Consider the following 16,676-nt stretch of genomic DNA (forward strand, 5'->3'; position numbering starts at 1 on the left):
TCAGGCTTTAGTTTAGGTTCTCCGTATATCCTGCAAGTCAAAATTAAGAAAGGGCTTTTCAATCATTTTTTCATAAAATGGCCAATAAACCACAATTTTATTACTAGGTAGATAAAGGTTGTAGTTTACAGTTTAGTTTACATATCTTATTGATGCAGGCAGAGGTAGAAAGTAAGATTTTTTTTTTCTTGTAATGGAGTATTTTATTTCTACTTTTAATTGAAGCATCTGAAAACTGATTCTAAGATGCTGGCACACGAGGATTAACATTATTGTAACTTTGTATTTGTAATACGAAAACCAAAGGTTCCCTCCTGGCCACCTTTTAATTCAAGCTATCTCAAAATGTATAGATTTATTGTAATGGCAGTAAAAGATATGAATGCAAAAGAAAAACACTGGCTCTGCAAATAATTATTAAGTGTTCTCAACCTGGGGGTCAGGGCCCAACAGAGGGTCATGATATGAAACGGAGAGATGATTGTTAAGTTACGGAAAAAGAAAAAAAAAATCCAAGACAAAATTATGTTTATTTTTTGCAACTTTTCTCAAATATTTTGGAGAATTTTACCTTTATAGGCCTCCAAAAATGAAAAAATGAAATGTATTCAAATAAAACACTATCCAGCAGTATAGTTAGCATAGTTATTCCCAAAGCTCAGTGTCATTCATTAATCAGAAGAGGTCTTTCTAAATGTCAGATTAACTGAAATTAGCAGACATCGTTTATTATCAAAAATAACAGTTGATTTTTAAATGTGTTTATTAAGACTGTGTCAAATCACTGATCAAACAAAACAGCACTATTGTTATCACCAACAGTCAGCACAAGTGAATTCACAGTAAACTCTAATTGGCAGTCATTTTCAGCAGGTCTTCCTTTTCAATCTCAAAAAGACGCCAGCCCTCCTCAGAGGAGAGATCAGCTGCTCCTCTCCGCTTGTAGAACTCGATGGATTTTGTGTTGTTTTCTGCTACGATGAAGTGCATGCCGCTACAGCGAGTCTTCACTGCCGTCTAGAGGAAGAAAAATCAAAACTTAAACACAAGGACACTTGAAGCATTGAATACAGTTGAAACTGAGTTGAATCGGTCACTAAAGAAGCTTTAAAATCGTACCTCACTCAGAACCTTCAGGATTTGTGAACCAATGCCAAGACCTGGTGAATATACAGAGTGCAATTAAAACAGTTAGTTCTTTGAGGGTGTGTAAAAAAATGCCCCTCGAAACTTTTTTCCTGTAACTTATTAACCTTTACCACCATCATATAACAGCACTTGTCAACAACCTTACCACGGAACTCCTGCATTACGTAGAAGTCCTCCAAGTAGAGAAGCTTTCCAATCCAAGGGTCATATGTGAAGTAGTACATGGCAAAGGCAATCACAGTGCATCCTAGACGAAAACACCACGAGTTAGGAGTTGAATTTAAAGAGCAAACATTTAAAGAAATGTGAGTTTTGTGTTAGAGACCTGTTTTTACCTTTTGAGCTCTGCTCTTTTGGGACTTCAGCAACTAAGCAGTGGTAGAATGGATGATCCCCAAAGCCATCTTCAAGTAGCTCTACAAGTGAGACATTGATATTATGAGACTGAAAATCTCTTCTGAACATCCAGGTAAATATATGTATAAAATGTAGGCATATAGTTCAACATAAACTAAAGCACCTTTCTCTGTCAGCATGACCTTCTCCTCCATCTCTTCAAATTTAGCAAGTTCCTAAAAGGCGAAAAGGAAACTTTAACTGGAATTACAATTTATTAATAGAGATAATATATTTGCTGTCAAATGGCCCACATGTCCTATCCATATTAGGCTTCAACATTTGGCTTACCTTTATGAGTCGCAGGATATCGGGGACATCGTTGGGTTCAGCTTTCCGTAATATAAAACTGGCCATTTTCTCTTTTTACTCTTTTTTCCTTTGCTTACTAGTCCTCTGAATGTGAATAAAAGCAAAATTTGTTTCTTCATCCGCTCCTCAGGAGTTCACCCCCCGGCAATGAATTTAGAAAACCAGTGTACAAAGAATTGCATTGGATGGGTCGCACAGAGTGGTGCAGCAGCTTCAGCAAAGTCCCTTTTATGTATCCATGGAGGAGGTAGACCTGTTCAATAATCCATATATGGTCAAACAGCCCTTTACATCCCGTTTCTTTTTCTGTTGACTCCTTATCTTTGTGTTGATCATTGTACTTCATTTGAATGTTGTTTAAAAGGTAAATATTAACCTGGCCTGGAGAAAACATGACCAGTGCGCATAATGTCTGTAGAGCAAAGTGAAGACTAACCCATATGTGAAAATGAACATTTCAATTAATAATAATCAATTGCTCTTCAGTCTGTCACATTTGCTTCTCCTCTGCAAATATTCAGACACACAGAGAGTTGAACCATCATTTGTGCCTCCAATAAAAAGTATACAAGGAAAATTAGTTGGGACAGTTTAGGTTATCATTAGCCAGGAAGGAGCAGGTGATAGATTAACTCCTGATGTGGCTGCTTTGAGACAAGGCTGCGATGTGGTGACATCTTTCAGGGTGATGACTAGCCAGTTTTTAACAATGATGACTCATAAACACACTGTCCGCTCACTGTTTGATCTACTCAAATTACATCATCATCTTTTAGGATGACTTGCACTGTTCTAAAATCTGTTAATCTGTATTCAATGTGGAGAATTTATATATATAGACATTTAAAATTTTTTTTTTTAAACTTCATTAGTTCAGTTGCAGAAAATACCCCGCAATACTGTTTTTGTCAACAAGCTCTCCCAGTTAGTAGTTAGTTGCAATTTCAAGTAATGTTTCCACATACAAAGCCTTAGCATGGGCCTGTTTGATACATTTCACACCGTCATTACTACACTTTCCTGTTCCTTTATTATTTAGGACAAAGCAGGAATGTGATGTTAACCAACTTCCAAGTTTCTTCTGATGTATACACTGTTTACCCAGAGTTTGCTCTCAGGCCGCTCCCAATGCAAACTTCTTTAATTGTTTGTGTAAATGCTTCATGGAAGTTGTCTTAACTGACTGTGTAGAGCCTGGGGCTGGTTTCCAAGGTAAGATCCGCTCTATTTGCAGCACATTTACATTCCAGCAAATTCAAAGCAGACACCACAAGAGGTACAGAAAGTATGGTAATGTGTCTGATGACACTTTCTTGCTGGACTCTTAGTAATCTGTTGTTGCTTATGAGCATCTGGCAGTCACTGGGGGAATTCACATCAATGACAGCTGTTCCTTCCCAGTGTGATCCAGGCTTTGAAACGTTCTGCACTAAAGAAAACAAAAAAGGTACCTGAGCTAAAACCATGTTGTCACTGTCAGATGGAGACCAGACAGACAGCATTTTATGAAAACACATTTTATTTGAACTTTCTGTAAGTGGTGGATTTCACAGACTGGGACGGCAGAAACGCAGATCAATTCAGTTTATCAAAATACTTCAGCTTGCCTGAAGGGTCGGGAATAATCTGTGGGAAAGAATTAATTAAATTAGTGCACAATATTTCTTATGATAATAACAAACACACTAGACAATGGAAATATACTAGAATGTGGCTGTAACTAATGTAGAACCCAGACAAACTAGTCCTCTAGTGTCACAATTATTGTTTAGTTTCCCACTTCACGATGAAAATGAAAATATGTTTTCTTTCCTGCTTTTGTACTGAGATAGCCTGTCATTTAGACAGACACAATATTTGTTATTGCACCAGCTGGCCACAGACAGACTGACATGCAAATACATGGTACCCTATCTGAGATCTTCCATCAGTTATAGAACAACACTAGTTTAGTGGCCAAGGATCCAAATCAGTCACAGCCCCGGTGATACTCACTGTGTCACTGCCTGGTTTCCATCCTGCTGGACACACTGTAAAACAATACACATAATTCAGGTCAGCACAAGAAAAACAGATCAAAGAATCCACTGAAAACCAGCAATTAGTTTCCAGGTACTACTGCAGAGCCATGTAAACTATGAACGTCAACTTGTTTAAACGAGCTTCTCGTACCTTCTCCGTGTTTGTCAGTATACTGGAAGGCCTGCACCAGCCGCAGAGTCTCATCCACAGATCTTCCCACTGGAAGATCGTTCATGGTGATCTGCCTCAGGATGCCTTTGTCGTCAATGATGAAGAGTCCCCTGACAGAGATTCAAGCATGACCTTCTGTTAACGGTTTACCATTACGCACATTTGTCCACATTGTAGAAGCATTTATAAGTATACATTGTTACAGGGTGACACTACAGTTTCTTTCATACCTGCTCCTACAACTTATCGCCTTTTGTTCACTCCTAACAGTGTTAAATAACAAGACATGCTTCTTTAAGTTGATCGCCTACAAACCTTTGACAATGGCCATAAATGTAAATGTGAAACCGTACCTCAGTGTGTGTCCCTGGTCCTCCAGGTAGACTCCATAATCTTTTGAAATCTGGTGAGTGAGGTCAGACAACAGAGGGATTTTCATTTGTCCAAGTCCGCCCTGCTTTCTGGGCGTATTGATCCTAATAATAACAAGAAATGTGAGAAAAACAAAGCTTATTCTGAGTGCACAGTTTAGCAAAATGATTTACTGGAGCACAAAATAATCAAAGCAATCACTGGGGGCAAAATATATTAAAAAAAAATCATTATTCCACTTCAATCAGTCCACTATAGTGCCGTCTATTATTAGACGTCTATTATTATTAGGTTCTGTCTTTCAAGTCTGATAGCATTTTTTTGGATGTAATGCAGACAACAATCTCACCAGGCCAGGTGGGTGAACTGGGAGTCGACAGAGCAGGCGACCACCTCTGTGTTGATGGCACGAAACTCATGAACACGATCGCTGAATGCAATGATCTCAGTGGGGCAGACAAATGTGCTGCAAAAGACAGAACAAACACATTAACATAAGAATACATTCTGCGGTGCAACACAAATGAAGTGATTCTACAACGTGTGTCTCAGATGTTACTCACAAGTCCAGGGGATAGAAGAAGAAGACAAGATATTTGCCTCTGTAGTCCGACAGCTTCGCCTCCTTGAATTCACCGTTAATGACAGCTGTTCCTTCCCAGTGTGGTGCAGGCTTTGAAACTTAAGTAGGGAGAAGAATACGTGGATTGATAAAACCAGGATTTTCTACTGTAATTGTAATTTGATGACATTCATGACACACATTTCGTTGCTGCAAATGACTAAATGTCACATATGTATTTCAGCAAAAATGTGCAGGTTCAAAACAGACAGATTGCAGTGGTGCTTTAGCTTTTAAATGGCACATTGAGACTCAATCTTCTGTATTTTTACACTTTTAGAGGAGCTGATTAAACTCCAATGCAGGTTTTAAGGTCATACGGTTGTATAGTGTATATATCTCATTTCACTTTACCTCTGTATCTCATATTTGTATTATTTCCAATGTCCATATTCACATTTTGTTCTGCATTCTGTCTCCTATTGTTCAGTGTTTCATATTTCATTTTCCATATCCACTTTTTAATGATTTATTTGTATTCTACCATTTACTACTTTGTACACACCTTCTGCCTTTTGTTTTTATTGTTTTCTTATGCCCAAATCTGCTCTTGGAAATGTTTCTATTATGTTTTCTCTATATTTGTTTATTTTCCTCCACATAATCATACATGCCCTATGCACAGTCTATGGAGATGGTGACAATGCATTTCACTGCAGTGTGCAAATGTGGTTGTGATAAATAAATATTTAAATCTTTATGACCCCGTTCTTCTTTGCCAGTTGCAGTTTTCTGGTACAATATGTCATCATTATGTTAAGGCTTTTCTTCTCACAATGTATGCATTAAATACCTTTGAAATGCTTGTCTCAATTACAACCAGCAACATAAGGCAAGTGTGACAAGTACAGAGCCCACGTCTGCTGGTGCACAAACACTGCAAAAGTGGCCTGGGGTAAAGTCTCAAAACCCATGACGACACATGACAAACAATAAAACTGTATTATTGAAGAGAAACAGAGACCATGCCTATAATAATTAACTCAAACACGCACATGTGCTGACAAGACTACATATTATAGGGCCTTAAACATGACCTCATGACTTTAATGGACGTCCATGTGTTCCTGTTATTTTGTCCAACCCTTTAGTGTTATTACGAGCAGTGTTGGTGCGGGGTCATGTGTCGAAGGGGCGGAACAGCAATGAACTTCATAGCATGACGTGTCCTACAAAGAGCATCTGACTAAAAGTTTACGAACCTCTTAAACTGCCGGCTGAGAATTAAACCATAAGACGCAGCCAATCAAATATGAACACAAGCTGCAGACAGACACTGTCGGCTTGCTCCTATTGTCCTAACAGCAGGAGCACCATGCTGAAGCTGCAGCAGCTGCTGGGTTTGTCAGCAGCGGGAAGAAAAGCGAATCACTGCGCACTTTTGGTTATGCAAATACTAACTAAAAGACTAAGTTGCCACCTACGGGTGAAATCAAGACTCACTCTTGGCTTTGCTGAGGTGCAGGGAATGGTCAGACACAGGCACACGGAAAGCCTCTCCAGGATAGACGTGTCCTCCCGCGTAGTTGTGACACTGGGAGTTTTTCGCATGAGCGCCTTCCTCTGCAGATGTGACTCTGGTGAGGAGGAGGAGGAGGAGAGCGGCACAGAGCGCGCAGGAAAGCTGCTTCTTTAGATTAGTGAGCGAGAGAAACTCCATTGTGCCGTCGCTTTTAGAGCACGTAGCCGCTCACTGGCAATGCGTTTCAAGTCTTTGGGCAGGATTTGAAGAGACCTTCTTCTTCCTCCTCCTCCTCCTCCTCCTCTTCTTCTTCATTCCGGTTTTTGCAGCAGCTGGCGGAATCATTGTTGCATTACTGCCATCTTCTGGAGTTAATTAGCTAATGCCCACTTTCCTCTTTAACCCATTTCCATTCATAAATAAACAAAAAAGAAATACATACTAGAGCTGCAACAATTACTCGATTATTCGATCGAAAGTTGCCAACTATTTTGCTAATTGATAAATCGAAACGTTTGCTGGTTCCAGCTTCTTAAATGAGAGGATTTGCTGCTTTTCTTTGTCGTTGATGATAGTAAATTAAGAGTCTGTGGTTGGACAAAATCAGCTATTTGAAGGCATCACTTTGGGATCATGAGCACATTTTTTTTAACATTTTATAGACTAAACAATTAATCGATTCATTGTGACAATAATCTTCAGATTAATCACTAATGAAAATAATCGTTAGCTGCAGCCCTAATACATACATAAATAAATACCACTGCCCTGCCATAATATAACATGCCTTTTCTTCTAAGGACTTCTTACCGTTGCTCCATGTCTGTTTGATGTATGATCTAGATTTAAATTCTTGATATTCATCACAAACATTAGCTGGTTTTCGCTTAGATTACTACCCTATTTTTGTAATATTGTCATTATTATCTTTTTTTCTCAGTAATTTCTAATCTTAGACTGTTTGTCAATATTAACTGTTAGAGATGTGACTGCAGCATCCGTTCCTGAGACCCATCAGTAAATGTCCCTTTATGTGGCTGTAATACTTTCCTATCATTTTTTCTTATTTCCCAACCTCACCTAAATAATTTAACATCTATTAAAGGGTGTCTAATACTCAAACAATAGATCATAATACACTTACTATATGCTATCATGTCATTTGCTACTTCCTCTGGGCAGCTTGTCTGTACCTTTCTGTGATTGTATCCTCATTCCTGCAGATTCATCTACTAATCACCAGCTATTTTCAACTAAAATTATCATCAAATATCATCTGCATTTTCTGTATTTGGCAGCTGGTCTGGACAGAATAACATAGTCTTTATTGCCTAAATATGTTAATTTATGTTTGTTAATTTGTTTATTCCACAGAAATACAACGTTTCTCTCCTTGTCCTCCTTTAATTGAACTAATTCTCTCTGTTCACTATAGTGGTCAAGATGTAGAAATGTATGTGTGTGGTTTTTGCTGTATCCTGAGTACTGCAGGTTATCATTAACCTTATATTAAGCAAACTCAAAAAAAGCATCAAAAAAACCCCATCAATATTATATTTAGATTATGTATATTGTATTTTATCAAAAAGTGGTTCAAATTGAAGGACAGGAACACTCCTGATCCAGTCTCACCTGCTCACCTCACTCTCATCTCTGCATATATTCAGTTCTTTCACATTGAGACTCAACTGATACGTCTGCAAATCCTTGAGTCATCTTGATTTAGGATTTTTGGCACCTGCCAAAATTATGTTACATAATTATTAGAAATCAGTAGCATTGACAGCATGATAATGTAATCTACCCACTGTTAACAACAGTAAGTGCTGGTCAGCATGATGTTTGTGAAAATTGGTCCATGATTAATGTACAAATTAATGTTGTTGAGATGTTGAGTGAGCTACAAAGTAAGGAAAATGTCAACACAAATGCTTGAAATTTCAATGTTACAATTTTAGATTGACAACATAAATTATGATGTAAGGTACTATATGTAACAATCATGACCAAAAAAATCCTGCATACCAGTCAGTGTAGGTCTGTATATGCTTAGTGCACAGGAAGGAAAAAAGGATACTACAGATTGGCCTGAGGGTGGCACCAGAGGAAAGAGCAACTGACTGACTCCAGAGGAATTGGCATGGAAGTGAAGGGGGAGGGAGACGCCAAAAAACAATCACTTGATAGACTGACTGATAGGAGGAAGTGTATTGATTTAAACAGCTTGATCGATGGCTCCACCCAAGATGTGCATTATGAGATGATGGGAAATAATGGTGTAAGGAGTGAGACACTGGAGTCTAGCCATTACAGGAGAGTACATATACTGTTTAGTTTGTGAGGTTTATTATGCTACATAAGAGTGAATAGATTTACTTATACACATTAAATGTTATACATGACAATGGTAGAAAGAACTATGACCTTCAGCTTAATATAAATAAATAATACCTGTAAAAGTATTTACACAAACAATCCCTACATGTCTGAAAATGTGTAGCCTGGGCAGCGTACAAGAAGCACCACTGGCACTATGAGACAGCATTGGACAAAAAACACTGATCATTGAAAATCAATAACACAGAGCACTGCAGAGAAGAATATTAAGTAAATACAGGAAAAACAAGATTGCATCAGTAAAGATGACGGAAGCTGCTCCAGGAAGTTATGACTGTACACCCACTGACTCACAGGGGTCAGATGCAGTGCTCCATTTGTCTGTGCCAGTTTTCATGCCTGTTTTATTAAATCTAATGCTGAATGAATAGTCTAAAATTAGGTTTTATGAAAGCGCTAGGATTGGATATATAATCTCCCCAGCATGTCCCTGGGATTTCTCCCAGTTTGACGTAGTCAGAAGATCTTCTCCGGGAGGCATCCAGCTGGCTCCATCCTTCTGCATGGCAGAGAATAGTACTAGCAACAGTATCACAGCCTTATGCATGCTAACAAGCTAACATGCTAAACATTACATATTAGCATGGTAAAATGCTAAATGTCACATGTCACATATATGCATGTTAGCATTTAAATGTGCAAACATGCTAACTGACACTGACATGTTGCTAATGTGCATTGAGTTCATAGCACAGCAGAGTTTGAGCCTGACAAAGTACATCTGTGGCACAAGAAGTCTGACAGCTGAGCCTGTCAAGTTGAGTCTGAGATGTCCTGTGGCCACCGTACAGAGGATAAACACTTTCAATTGCTGTCATAATATGGGCTTTTGTCTGGCGCCACCAAGCCAAGGCCCAGCTACATTTTTTAAACTGCTCGTGGACTTTTTGCAAATTTGTTTCTCCATCTTTTATCCATCCAGCAGTTTTATATGCTGGGTGTGTAATGACCATTCGCGCCTAACAGAGCTGAAAACATGGCTATTCTTCTTTTACTTAAACCCCACAGAGTCACCCCACATTAATTACAAGGTTAAGTCTTTTATTTCATTGTTTAATTGACATGCAGTCAACAATATTTTGAATTCAGTCCGACAGCATGCATGAAGTTCACTTTCTGAAGGCAGAGAAAATATGTACAGTGTGCAGTATGGCAGTGCCTGCAGCCTTATGCCTGTAGTTTATTTCCTTGAATAGACAATTGTGCAACAAATTCCAACCCCAAAACAATTATCAATGTGTAGTTTATTAAGCATTCAATATTAGCACCTTGACATTCCCCTGCAACTTATTGTAGAGTTAAAATTGTTTTGAATGTATTAAGAGGCTATCAATGCAATAAGCATTGGAAGTCTGATACGCTGATATTTCCTAAGAAATACACGAGATGGACAGTCTGTTATCATGATGATATTAGAGTATAAAATGAAACTAGACCAAGTCGGTGAGGCTGGAGCGAGGAGACACCGAGGCATCTGCCATGGTGAGGAACTCAACCCAGTTCTGACAGAAGCCACGTGAATACTCTCCTGTGTCGATGACGAGTCCCCACAGGCGGCTCTGGCCCGTTTTGTTCCTCAGAGCCAGCTGAGACTCCCGCTCCGTCACATTGAAGCTGATATTCAGAACTTGTACCACCAACAGGTAAAGTAATCCACCTGTGACAATGCTGCTGTACCAAGCACAGGTGAAACAAAGTGCCGTGCTGTAAACATAAAGAAAGAGTGAATATAACAGAAGGAAAATTGTAGTGTTTAAAATGTGTTTACATGCATGCACACTTTTCCAAAAGTATATCTGCTGTTCATGCTAGTTTCCTGAGACAAAATACACAAAGGAAGGCAATAAATATATAGTAATTACATAAATGTAACTATGACATTTAGCTGAAAAGGTGTGTTTAGAGTTTTATTATAAAATATTGCCACAAAATATTAAACACCTCTATAAACAGTCATCAGTCTATAATCTTCAAATAAAACCATCTTTAAATTGTTTCAAAAAATCACTGAAAAGTCATCTCCTTGCTAATGCTATTTTGATTGCTGTATTGATGTTGCCAATTTTCACTAATATTAATTAGAACATGTTATTGATCATACTTATTATCTAATTTCAAGGAAAGTTTATATTCAGATTTTTTTAAGTTTTAATATTACTTTTGCAACTTTTACAGTGTTGACTTCTGATCTACTCATACATTTAGTTTTACAGTCACCAGGAGACAGAATACGAAGGAGTGTTGTACCTAGACTGACTGTAGATGCCAGGGCAGTAGAGGAGAGCCGTCATTAGATACTGTCGAGGACAGAGACTGCAAAGCACCAAACTGATCCCATACAGAGAGGTCAACACGAACACAGAGAGAGTCAGCAGGAAACTGCGATGGTTTGCCTGTCCAACACAGCTGTTGATCCTGCAACACCTCAACGCATACAGACATAACACAGACACACCAAACAGATTAAAGCAGCGACACACTGCCTGATATTTTGGCTCCATACACCTTCTGTTGAATGTAAAATGTTGAATGGTATTTATTGAGAATAGCTTTTAGTGCAGACTTGAACTCCACAGCCTCGCCCTCCTGGTGAGACCCCCGTATACCTCCTCACAGCTCTAGTTTAAGTTTACACATGAACATAATTTTGCTGAGAACTGTTTTCACTTTTTTACACCATTGGAAGAAAATAGTTCCCAAACTGTTAAAAACTGTTAATCCACAGTAAAATCTGTGGATTATCTCGAATAACCGGGGCATTGCTTATGGAAAGACACACTGCTTTAGAGTTTTTAAAGGTGGCAGCAGAAATCTCAGCAGCAAAATCTATTCAAAATCTTAATTTTCAAAAAATAAAACCAAACATATCTTCATACAATAGATACAACTATGGGTAAGTGGGAAAATATGTTTTAATGATCTGTTGAAAGTACACTGTAATGGCTGATTCATGTCCATTTAATTGACAAATTTGCTTTTGGTTGAGCAGTATGCATGTTTCTGCCTATTTGTAGATGACAAATTCAGGTTATTAAAGACAATCAAAAGGTTTGACGGTATCAGAAGTGTGAACTAAACAAAGTGCAACTAAATTGGCTGATGAGTGTGTAATCTAATGGTTCCTAGTCCTTTTCTAGTTTCTCTACTAGGAAAGAAAATATGAGGTAGGCGGAGTCTTTGCTGAAGATAAGACTGTTAGTGTGTAATCACAGGGCTATCTAATTTAAGCCATCATAATTCTCTATTCATTTTCATGATCTGTGAATGTATGATACAGAAAAGTATAACTGACTTAGAAGTGATTCACAGGCCACACAAGAAATATGTTAATGTGTACGTTATATCCAACCCACCAGATACAGTGGTGGTCCAGACGCTGGACACAGGATCCACAGGTCCTACAGTGTCCGGCCCGCGGGGGTCGCATTATTTTGCACACAGGACATTGGCTCCATTTTGGTGTCAGGGCCTCTTTTGTTGCCTGCAACTCTGCTGCAGTCCCTGAGGAGAAGGAGGCTGCTGATTGGATAGATCCATTGGGGTGTGTGGAGCCCTTGTTCGCCTCCTGACTGTGACTGTGTGCTTCATGTGGGGAGGTGGGCACTAATCCTGGGCCTCTCTTGGTGTGAATAAGCGAAACAATAGTGAGAATCATCCCAGTGGTCACAGTACACAGCTGCAGCTGGCTGATGTCCCCACGTGGATAAATCTCTGTGATGAAAAGGTAATACATATACAACAGGGAGTAGAGCGAAAGAGTGAGGAAGAAGAGGGTGCGTCTCTTCTTTCGGTGCGTGGCGTAGTAGTACCACAGCACCAGGCCGGGCAGAGCTGTCAGGATGATGATGCCCAGCAGGTAGTGCAGCGCTGCAACCCGCAGCAGGAGAGGTAGCAGCACCAGGGCCGGGATCATGGAGATCTCCAGGTTGCCAACCAAGGCCCTAAGTACAGGAGACTGACATCCACTTGTAGGTGGTCTGTCTTTCAGCCACCTACAGAGAACAGTGGTCAACAAGTCATAATTATAATGTGGCTACAGTTGCTCTTTTCATTTCTACCACTCTTTATGAATTGCATGTATTACTAATAAATATTAGACATTTGTTTGTGGTAGCTACATAATGCATGTATTTATTAAAGAATATGCAACATGTAAGTTCAACTGAATTAATAGAGGCTTGAAATCTAGATATCAACTCACGGCCCCTCTACAAGACAGGAGGATTTTCCAAATTCTCAAACTATTTCCTGATGGTTCCTGTCATATCAGTTCATAATGTGCTTTTGTGTCGCCTACAGTGTTACCAAACAAGTTTGCAATTAATCAATCAATCTACCCAAAATGAATCGTAACATGGATCCCTCAGGCCTCCCGAGGGTCTGGGGCCCTCGAGCAGTTGTTTGTTTTTCCCAGTTTGTAATCCAGCCTTAACCACCCTGATTCTTTCTTGGTCACAATACGTAACAAAAAGACTATTAAACAGAGCAGCTTGTAAAAGAGATACAAGTGCTACTTCTGTGTGAAAAACATTTACGTCAAGCAAAATGAGGTTTCTTTTACTTTCCAGTACAGTACTTCAGCATATTCTACTATAGTTGTACTCAGTGCTGATCCTTTTCCTCAAGCCCTTCATACCTGTTCAAGGCTTCATCCAGATCTTCACAGTCACAGCAACATCCGTACTGGCAGATATCACACTCACAGCAACACATAGGATCATCTGGCTCTGGAGGCTTTAACTTCTCCCATTTCATTATGGCTTGCTAAAGGTACAAGCTGTCGTTTCAACACAAAAGGCCATCATTTAAAAACTCTGTACTCTTGAACTATGAACCATGAACAGTTACAGCACATTGGTTTAGGGGAAATATTCAAATATGTAACTTACTGCTGCGGAACATAAAAAGGCAATACCACAACCAATAACAAGAACAAAGAGGGTTTTAGTGATTTCTGTTTTCTTTCAGTATTCTGCGATTAGTACCTAAACACAAACTCACTGTATGCAGCAAGCACACACACACACACACACACACACACACACATATAAAGATCTGCCCCTAACCCTCTAGGTGTAAGCATATAGGAGAGCACATAGGAACAATGATCATGATTACAGGAGACTCACTTAACACGACACACACGGCAAAAACAGACATGTAAGACTGCAATGGTGAGTCCAAGAGAGTCCAAGATTTACTTTTACTGCTCATAATGACACGCTACCAGTTTTATAAAGCCACAGATGTAGTGTTATACAGGTTACAGCAACTTATACTGGACTCAACCTGTGTCTGTAACTTACTACAAGATCTTCTGTTTGTAAAATGATAATAATCTGAGGATTCTCAGTCCCCAAGAGCTTCAATGTAATTTGTTGAAACAAGGCCACCGTGTCCACGGGGACAAACAATCTGGGCCAGCAAACCCAAGTGCTTGACACTCATATATACTTGAGTTATTGTCAGTGTGAGTTATTATTTTAGTCTGGTTTATAACCTGGATTATAGCTTTGTCATACGGAGCCTGACCCGGATCTATACAGGAATTAACAAAACAAATATTACAAATAAACACAAAACATACATTTCAGTCAGCTTTTGTCAGTTAGTCTTATCATAGTTTCCTAATTTAACAGTTTTTGTATTACTTAATATCATGTTGCATCATCTAATAATGATCACTATTATCTACCAACATGGACTTATTCAACTATTTATCCAATTATCAACATTTTCTCTTTTAACTTACCTTTTGTCTCCACAACAAAAATACAAAACCATCAACTGAGGGGAAGAAGACACAAACTGAAAACAGCAGCCTACTTTCTCATCAGTCATTTGTGATGAAAAAGGAAATTGGCATGTGTCTGCTCTGGTGGTGCTGCGGCGACACCGTATCAGTGCAGTGAGATGGTTTTCATTTCTTGGATTCCCACGGTGGACGTGTCCCAATAGAAGCAAGCTTGGATTCCTCCTGACAAGTGGTTTGATATTGTGTTGCATCTGCCAGCTGACTTTACCCAAGACTATCTTCCTCACATGTCATTAAATAGTTCACAAGTCGTTCTCTTGCATAGCCTACTTCTGCTTCACAGCTTCTACCAGCCACCATTTGAAGTTTTAATGCTGGCATGCCTGGTAAATATAGGCGCTACCTCCAGTGGTTGAGTGAGCCAGAGAGCAGAGAGCCTTTCATACCTCTTTCCACAGCTGACAGGCTATGTTGAGGTGTTCAAAAGCTGCAACAGAGCAGCCCTGACAATCCACACTGAGCTGAACGAGAGTGGATATGAGAAGCATGACAGGCACTCATAGATGAGAGAGTGAGCGATGATCCACGGGGGCAGCCCCACCCTCTGGGATCAGATTTCCTCCTATGAGCAACCTGGCCTCGCTGCTCACACACTGAAAACTCTGCAAGAGTGTTGTGTTTCTATACATTACACTGTTTGACATTTGTGACAACACTAGATACTAACAGTGTAAATGTGATAAGTGATCCCTGCAGGGAAGTTTTCTTTTCTCTTGCCCTCCTGCAGAGGGTTAGAGCACAGGGTCACATACACATCAGCTCCCCTGCACGTTAGGAGTTTGGATTCAGATTCTTGCTCATGAACACTTCACCAGAGAGCTTGTTTGCCAGCCGGTTTGAATGCAGTCTTTACCCTGCTGCTACATTCACTATGTAGGAGAGTTAGCTGATGATAGGGAATTCAAAAACATGAAGGCACAGTGGAAGAAATATGTGTGTGAGTGTAGTGCCAGTTACTGCTGCTGTAAAATGCAACTTTTTAAACATTAGCTGGGAAAACACACTGGAGGATGAGCAGGTAGCAAATACCCTGATAAGTTCATGGGACTTGCAGCGACTGTCATCGCTTTGCTGAGTCATCAGTTTGCTGATATTAGAGACAAGATTGTCAATAATTACTTTAGAGTATTTATATATTCTAATGTCTTTGAAGTGGACAAATGGCTGGTGAAGCAATGGCCACACAAATGTTATCCATACAAGTGAATCTGACATTTTCACATGAGCAAACCCATCTAAAATTTCTTTAATGTGTTCTTTACACACACACACACACACACACACACACACACACACACACACACACACACACACACACACACACACACACACTGCCTGCCTGCCTGCCTGCCTGCCTGCCTGCCATAACAAAGTGAAGGTGAGAGAGAGAGGCAGGTGCATTATAAGTTACATGCTGATACATTCTGAGACCACTGAAACCTCTTAATGTCCGCACTAGTGTGAGTGTGGATGCACTGAATCAATGCAGAGAAGATGCTGCTCTTGCTCCTGTGGGTTATGCCTCCATTAGTCTTGATGGAGGCCGGAACCCGAGATACCGGCTCTAATCTGTTTTGGAGGAATTACTGCTGCGAGTCGTAGACAACAGGCTGAACCAACAGTACATGCTGACGATCACACATCTGCAAACTAGGCTGTATTTGCCGCGAACAAAGCATCACAAATGAATAGAACAGGGGAAAACTGTGCGACCTAATATTTTTTGCTGTTATGTTTGATGAAAGTGGCCTTTCCTGTACGCGTCATATCCCTCTACATGTTTTAGTAGAGTCACATTGCTTGAGATTGTATTCCTGTAGAACAGTAACGTTGCAGATGAGACAGGAAGCAGTCGGTTAAACTGCACCGTAGTGTTGATGGTCCTAGTTTAAAGGCCCTGAAAACCTTATTTCTCAATTAGCTTCTTACTACGAGGAGCTGGGTCTTATATGAACAGC

General features: G+C 39.7%; 3 protein-coding genes across 3 annotated transcripts; all 3 read right to left on the bottom strand.

Moving 5' to 3' along the window:
• Positions 1-849: 849 nt before the first annotated feature.
• LOC139295131 (diamine acetyltransferase 1-like) lies at positions 850-1,902 on the bottom strand. The gene is made up of 6 exons (XM_070917233.1): positions 1,837-1,902; positions 1,670-1,721; positions 1,485-1,565; positions 1,295-1,396; positions 1,120-1,160; positions 850-1,017 (listed from the first exon to the last, which is right to left on the bottom strand). The coding sequence occupies exons 1-6, from the start codon at positions 1,900-1,902 to the stop codon at positions 850-852; spliced, it is 510 nt and encodes a 169-aa protein (XP_070773334.1).
• A 1,456-nt stretch (positions 1,903-3,358) lies between these two features.
• On the bottom strand, positions 3,359-6,796 carry prdx4 (peroxiredoxin 4). Its single transcript, XM_070917933.1, has 7 exons — positions 6,488-6,796; positions 4,986-5,103; positions 4,772-4,888; positions 4,404-4,526; positions 4,030-4,160; positions 3,853-3,887; positions 3,359-3,483 (listed from the first exon to the last, which is right to left on the bottom strand). Exons 1-7 carry the CDS (start codon positions 6,702-6,704, stop codon positions 3,433-3,435), a joined length of 792 nt encoding a protein of 263 aa, XP_070774034.1. The 5' UTR covers positions 6,705-6,796; the 3' UTR covers positions 3,359-3,432.
• Positions 6,797-10,333: 3,537 nt separating this feature from the next.
• On the bottom strand, positions 10,334-13,658 carry LOC139295742 (palmitoyltransferase ZDHHC23-A-like). The gene is made up of 4 exons (XM_070917994.1): positions 13,540-13,658; positions 12,257-12,895; positions 11,151-11,318; positions 10,334-10,607 (listed from the first exon to the last, which is right to left on the bottom strand). Exons 1-4 carry the CDS (start codon positions 13,656-13,658, stop codon positions 10,334-10,336), a joined length of 1,200 nt encoding a protein of 399 aa, XP_070774095.1.
• Positions 13,659-16,676: the final 3,018 nt, after the last annotated feature.

The sequence above is a fragment of the Enoplosus armatus genome, chromosome 13 (genome assembly GCF_043641665.1).
Source record: "Enoplosus armatus isolate fEnoArm2 chromosome 13, fEnoArm2.hap1, whole genome shotgun sequence".
Taxonomy (NCBI): domain Eukaryota; kingdom Metazoa; phylum Chordata; class Actinopteri; order Centrarchiformes; family Enoplosidae; genus Enoplosus; species Enoplosus armatus.

Bases quoted from the DNA above. Each gene is read 5' to 3' on its own strand.
- LOC139295131 (XM_070917233.1), bottom strand. From the start codon at position 1,902: ATGGCCAGTTTTATATTACGGAAAGCTGAACCCAACGATGTCCCCGAT. The intron at 1,566-1,669 runs GTGCTTTAGTTT...TCTCACTTGTAG, and splicing joins GGTCATGCTGACAGAGAAAG to AGCTACTTGAAGATGGCTTT. The intron at 1,161-1,294 runs GTAAGGTTGTTG...TATATTCACCAG, and splicing joins CGTAATGCAGGAGTTCCGTG to GTCTTGGCATTGGTTCACAA.
- prdx4 (XM_070917933.1), bottom strand. From the start codon at position 6,704: ATGGAGTTTCTCTCGCTCACTAATCTAAAGAAGCAGCTTTCCTGCGCG. The intron at 4,889-4,985 runs GTGAGTAACATC...TGTCTTTTGCAG, and splicing joins TTCTTCTATCCCCTGGACTT to CACATTTGTCTGCCCCACTG. The intron at 4,527-4,771 runs GTGAGATTGTTG...TGTTATTATTAG, and splicing joins CAGTTCACCCACCTGGCCTG to GATCAATACGCCCAGAAAGC.
- LOC139295742 (XM_070917994.1), bottom strand. From the start codon at position 13,658: ATGAAATGGGAGAAGTTAAAGCCTCCAGAGCCAGATGATCCTATGTGT. The intron at 12,896-13,539 runs GTATGAAGGGCT...TGTTCTCTGTAG, and splicing joins CTGGATGAAGCCTTGAACAG to GTGGCTGAAAGACAGACCAC. The intron at 10,608-11,150 runs GTACAACACTCC...TTATGTTTACAG, and splicing joins GGCATCTACAGTCAGTCTAG to CACGGCACTTTGTTTCACCT.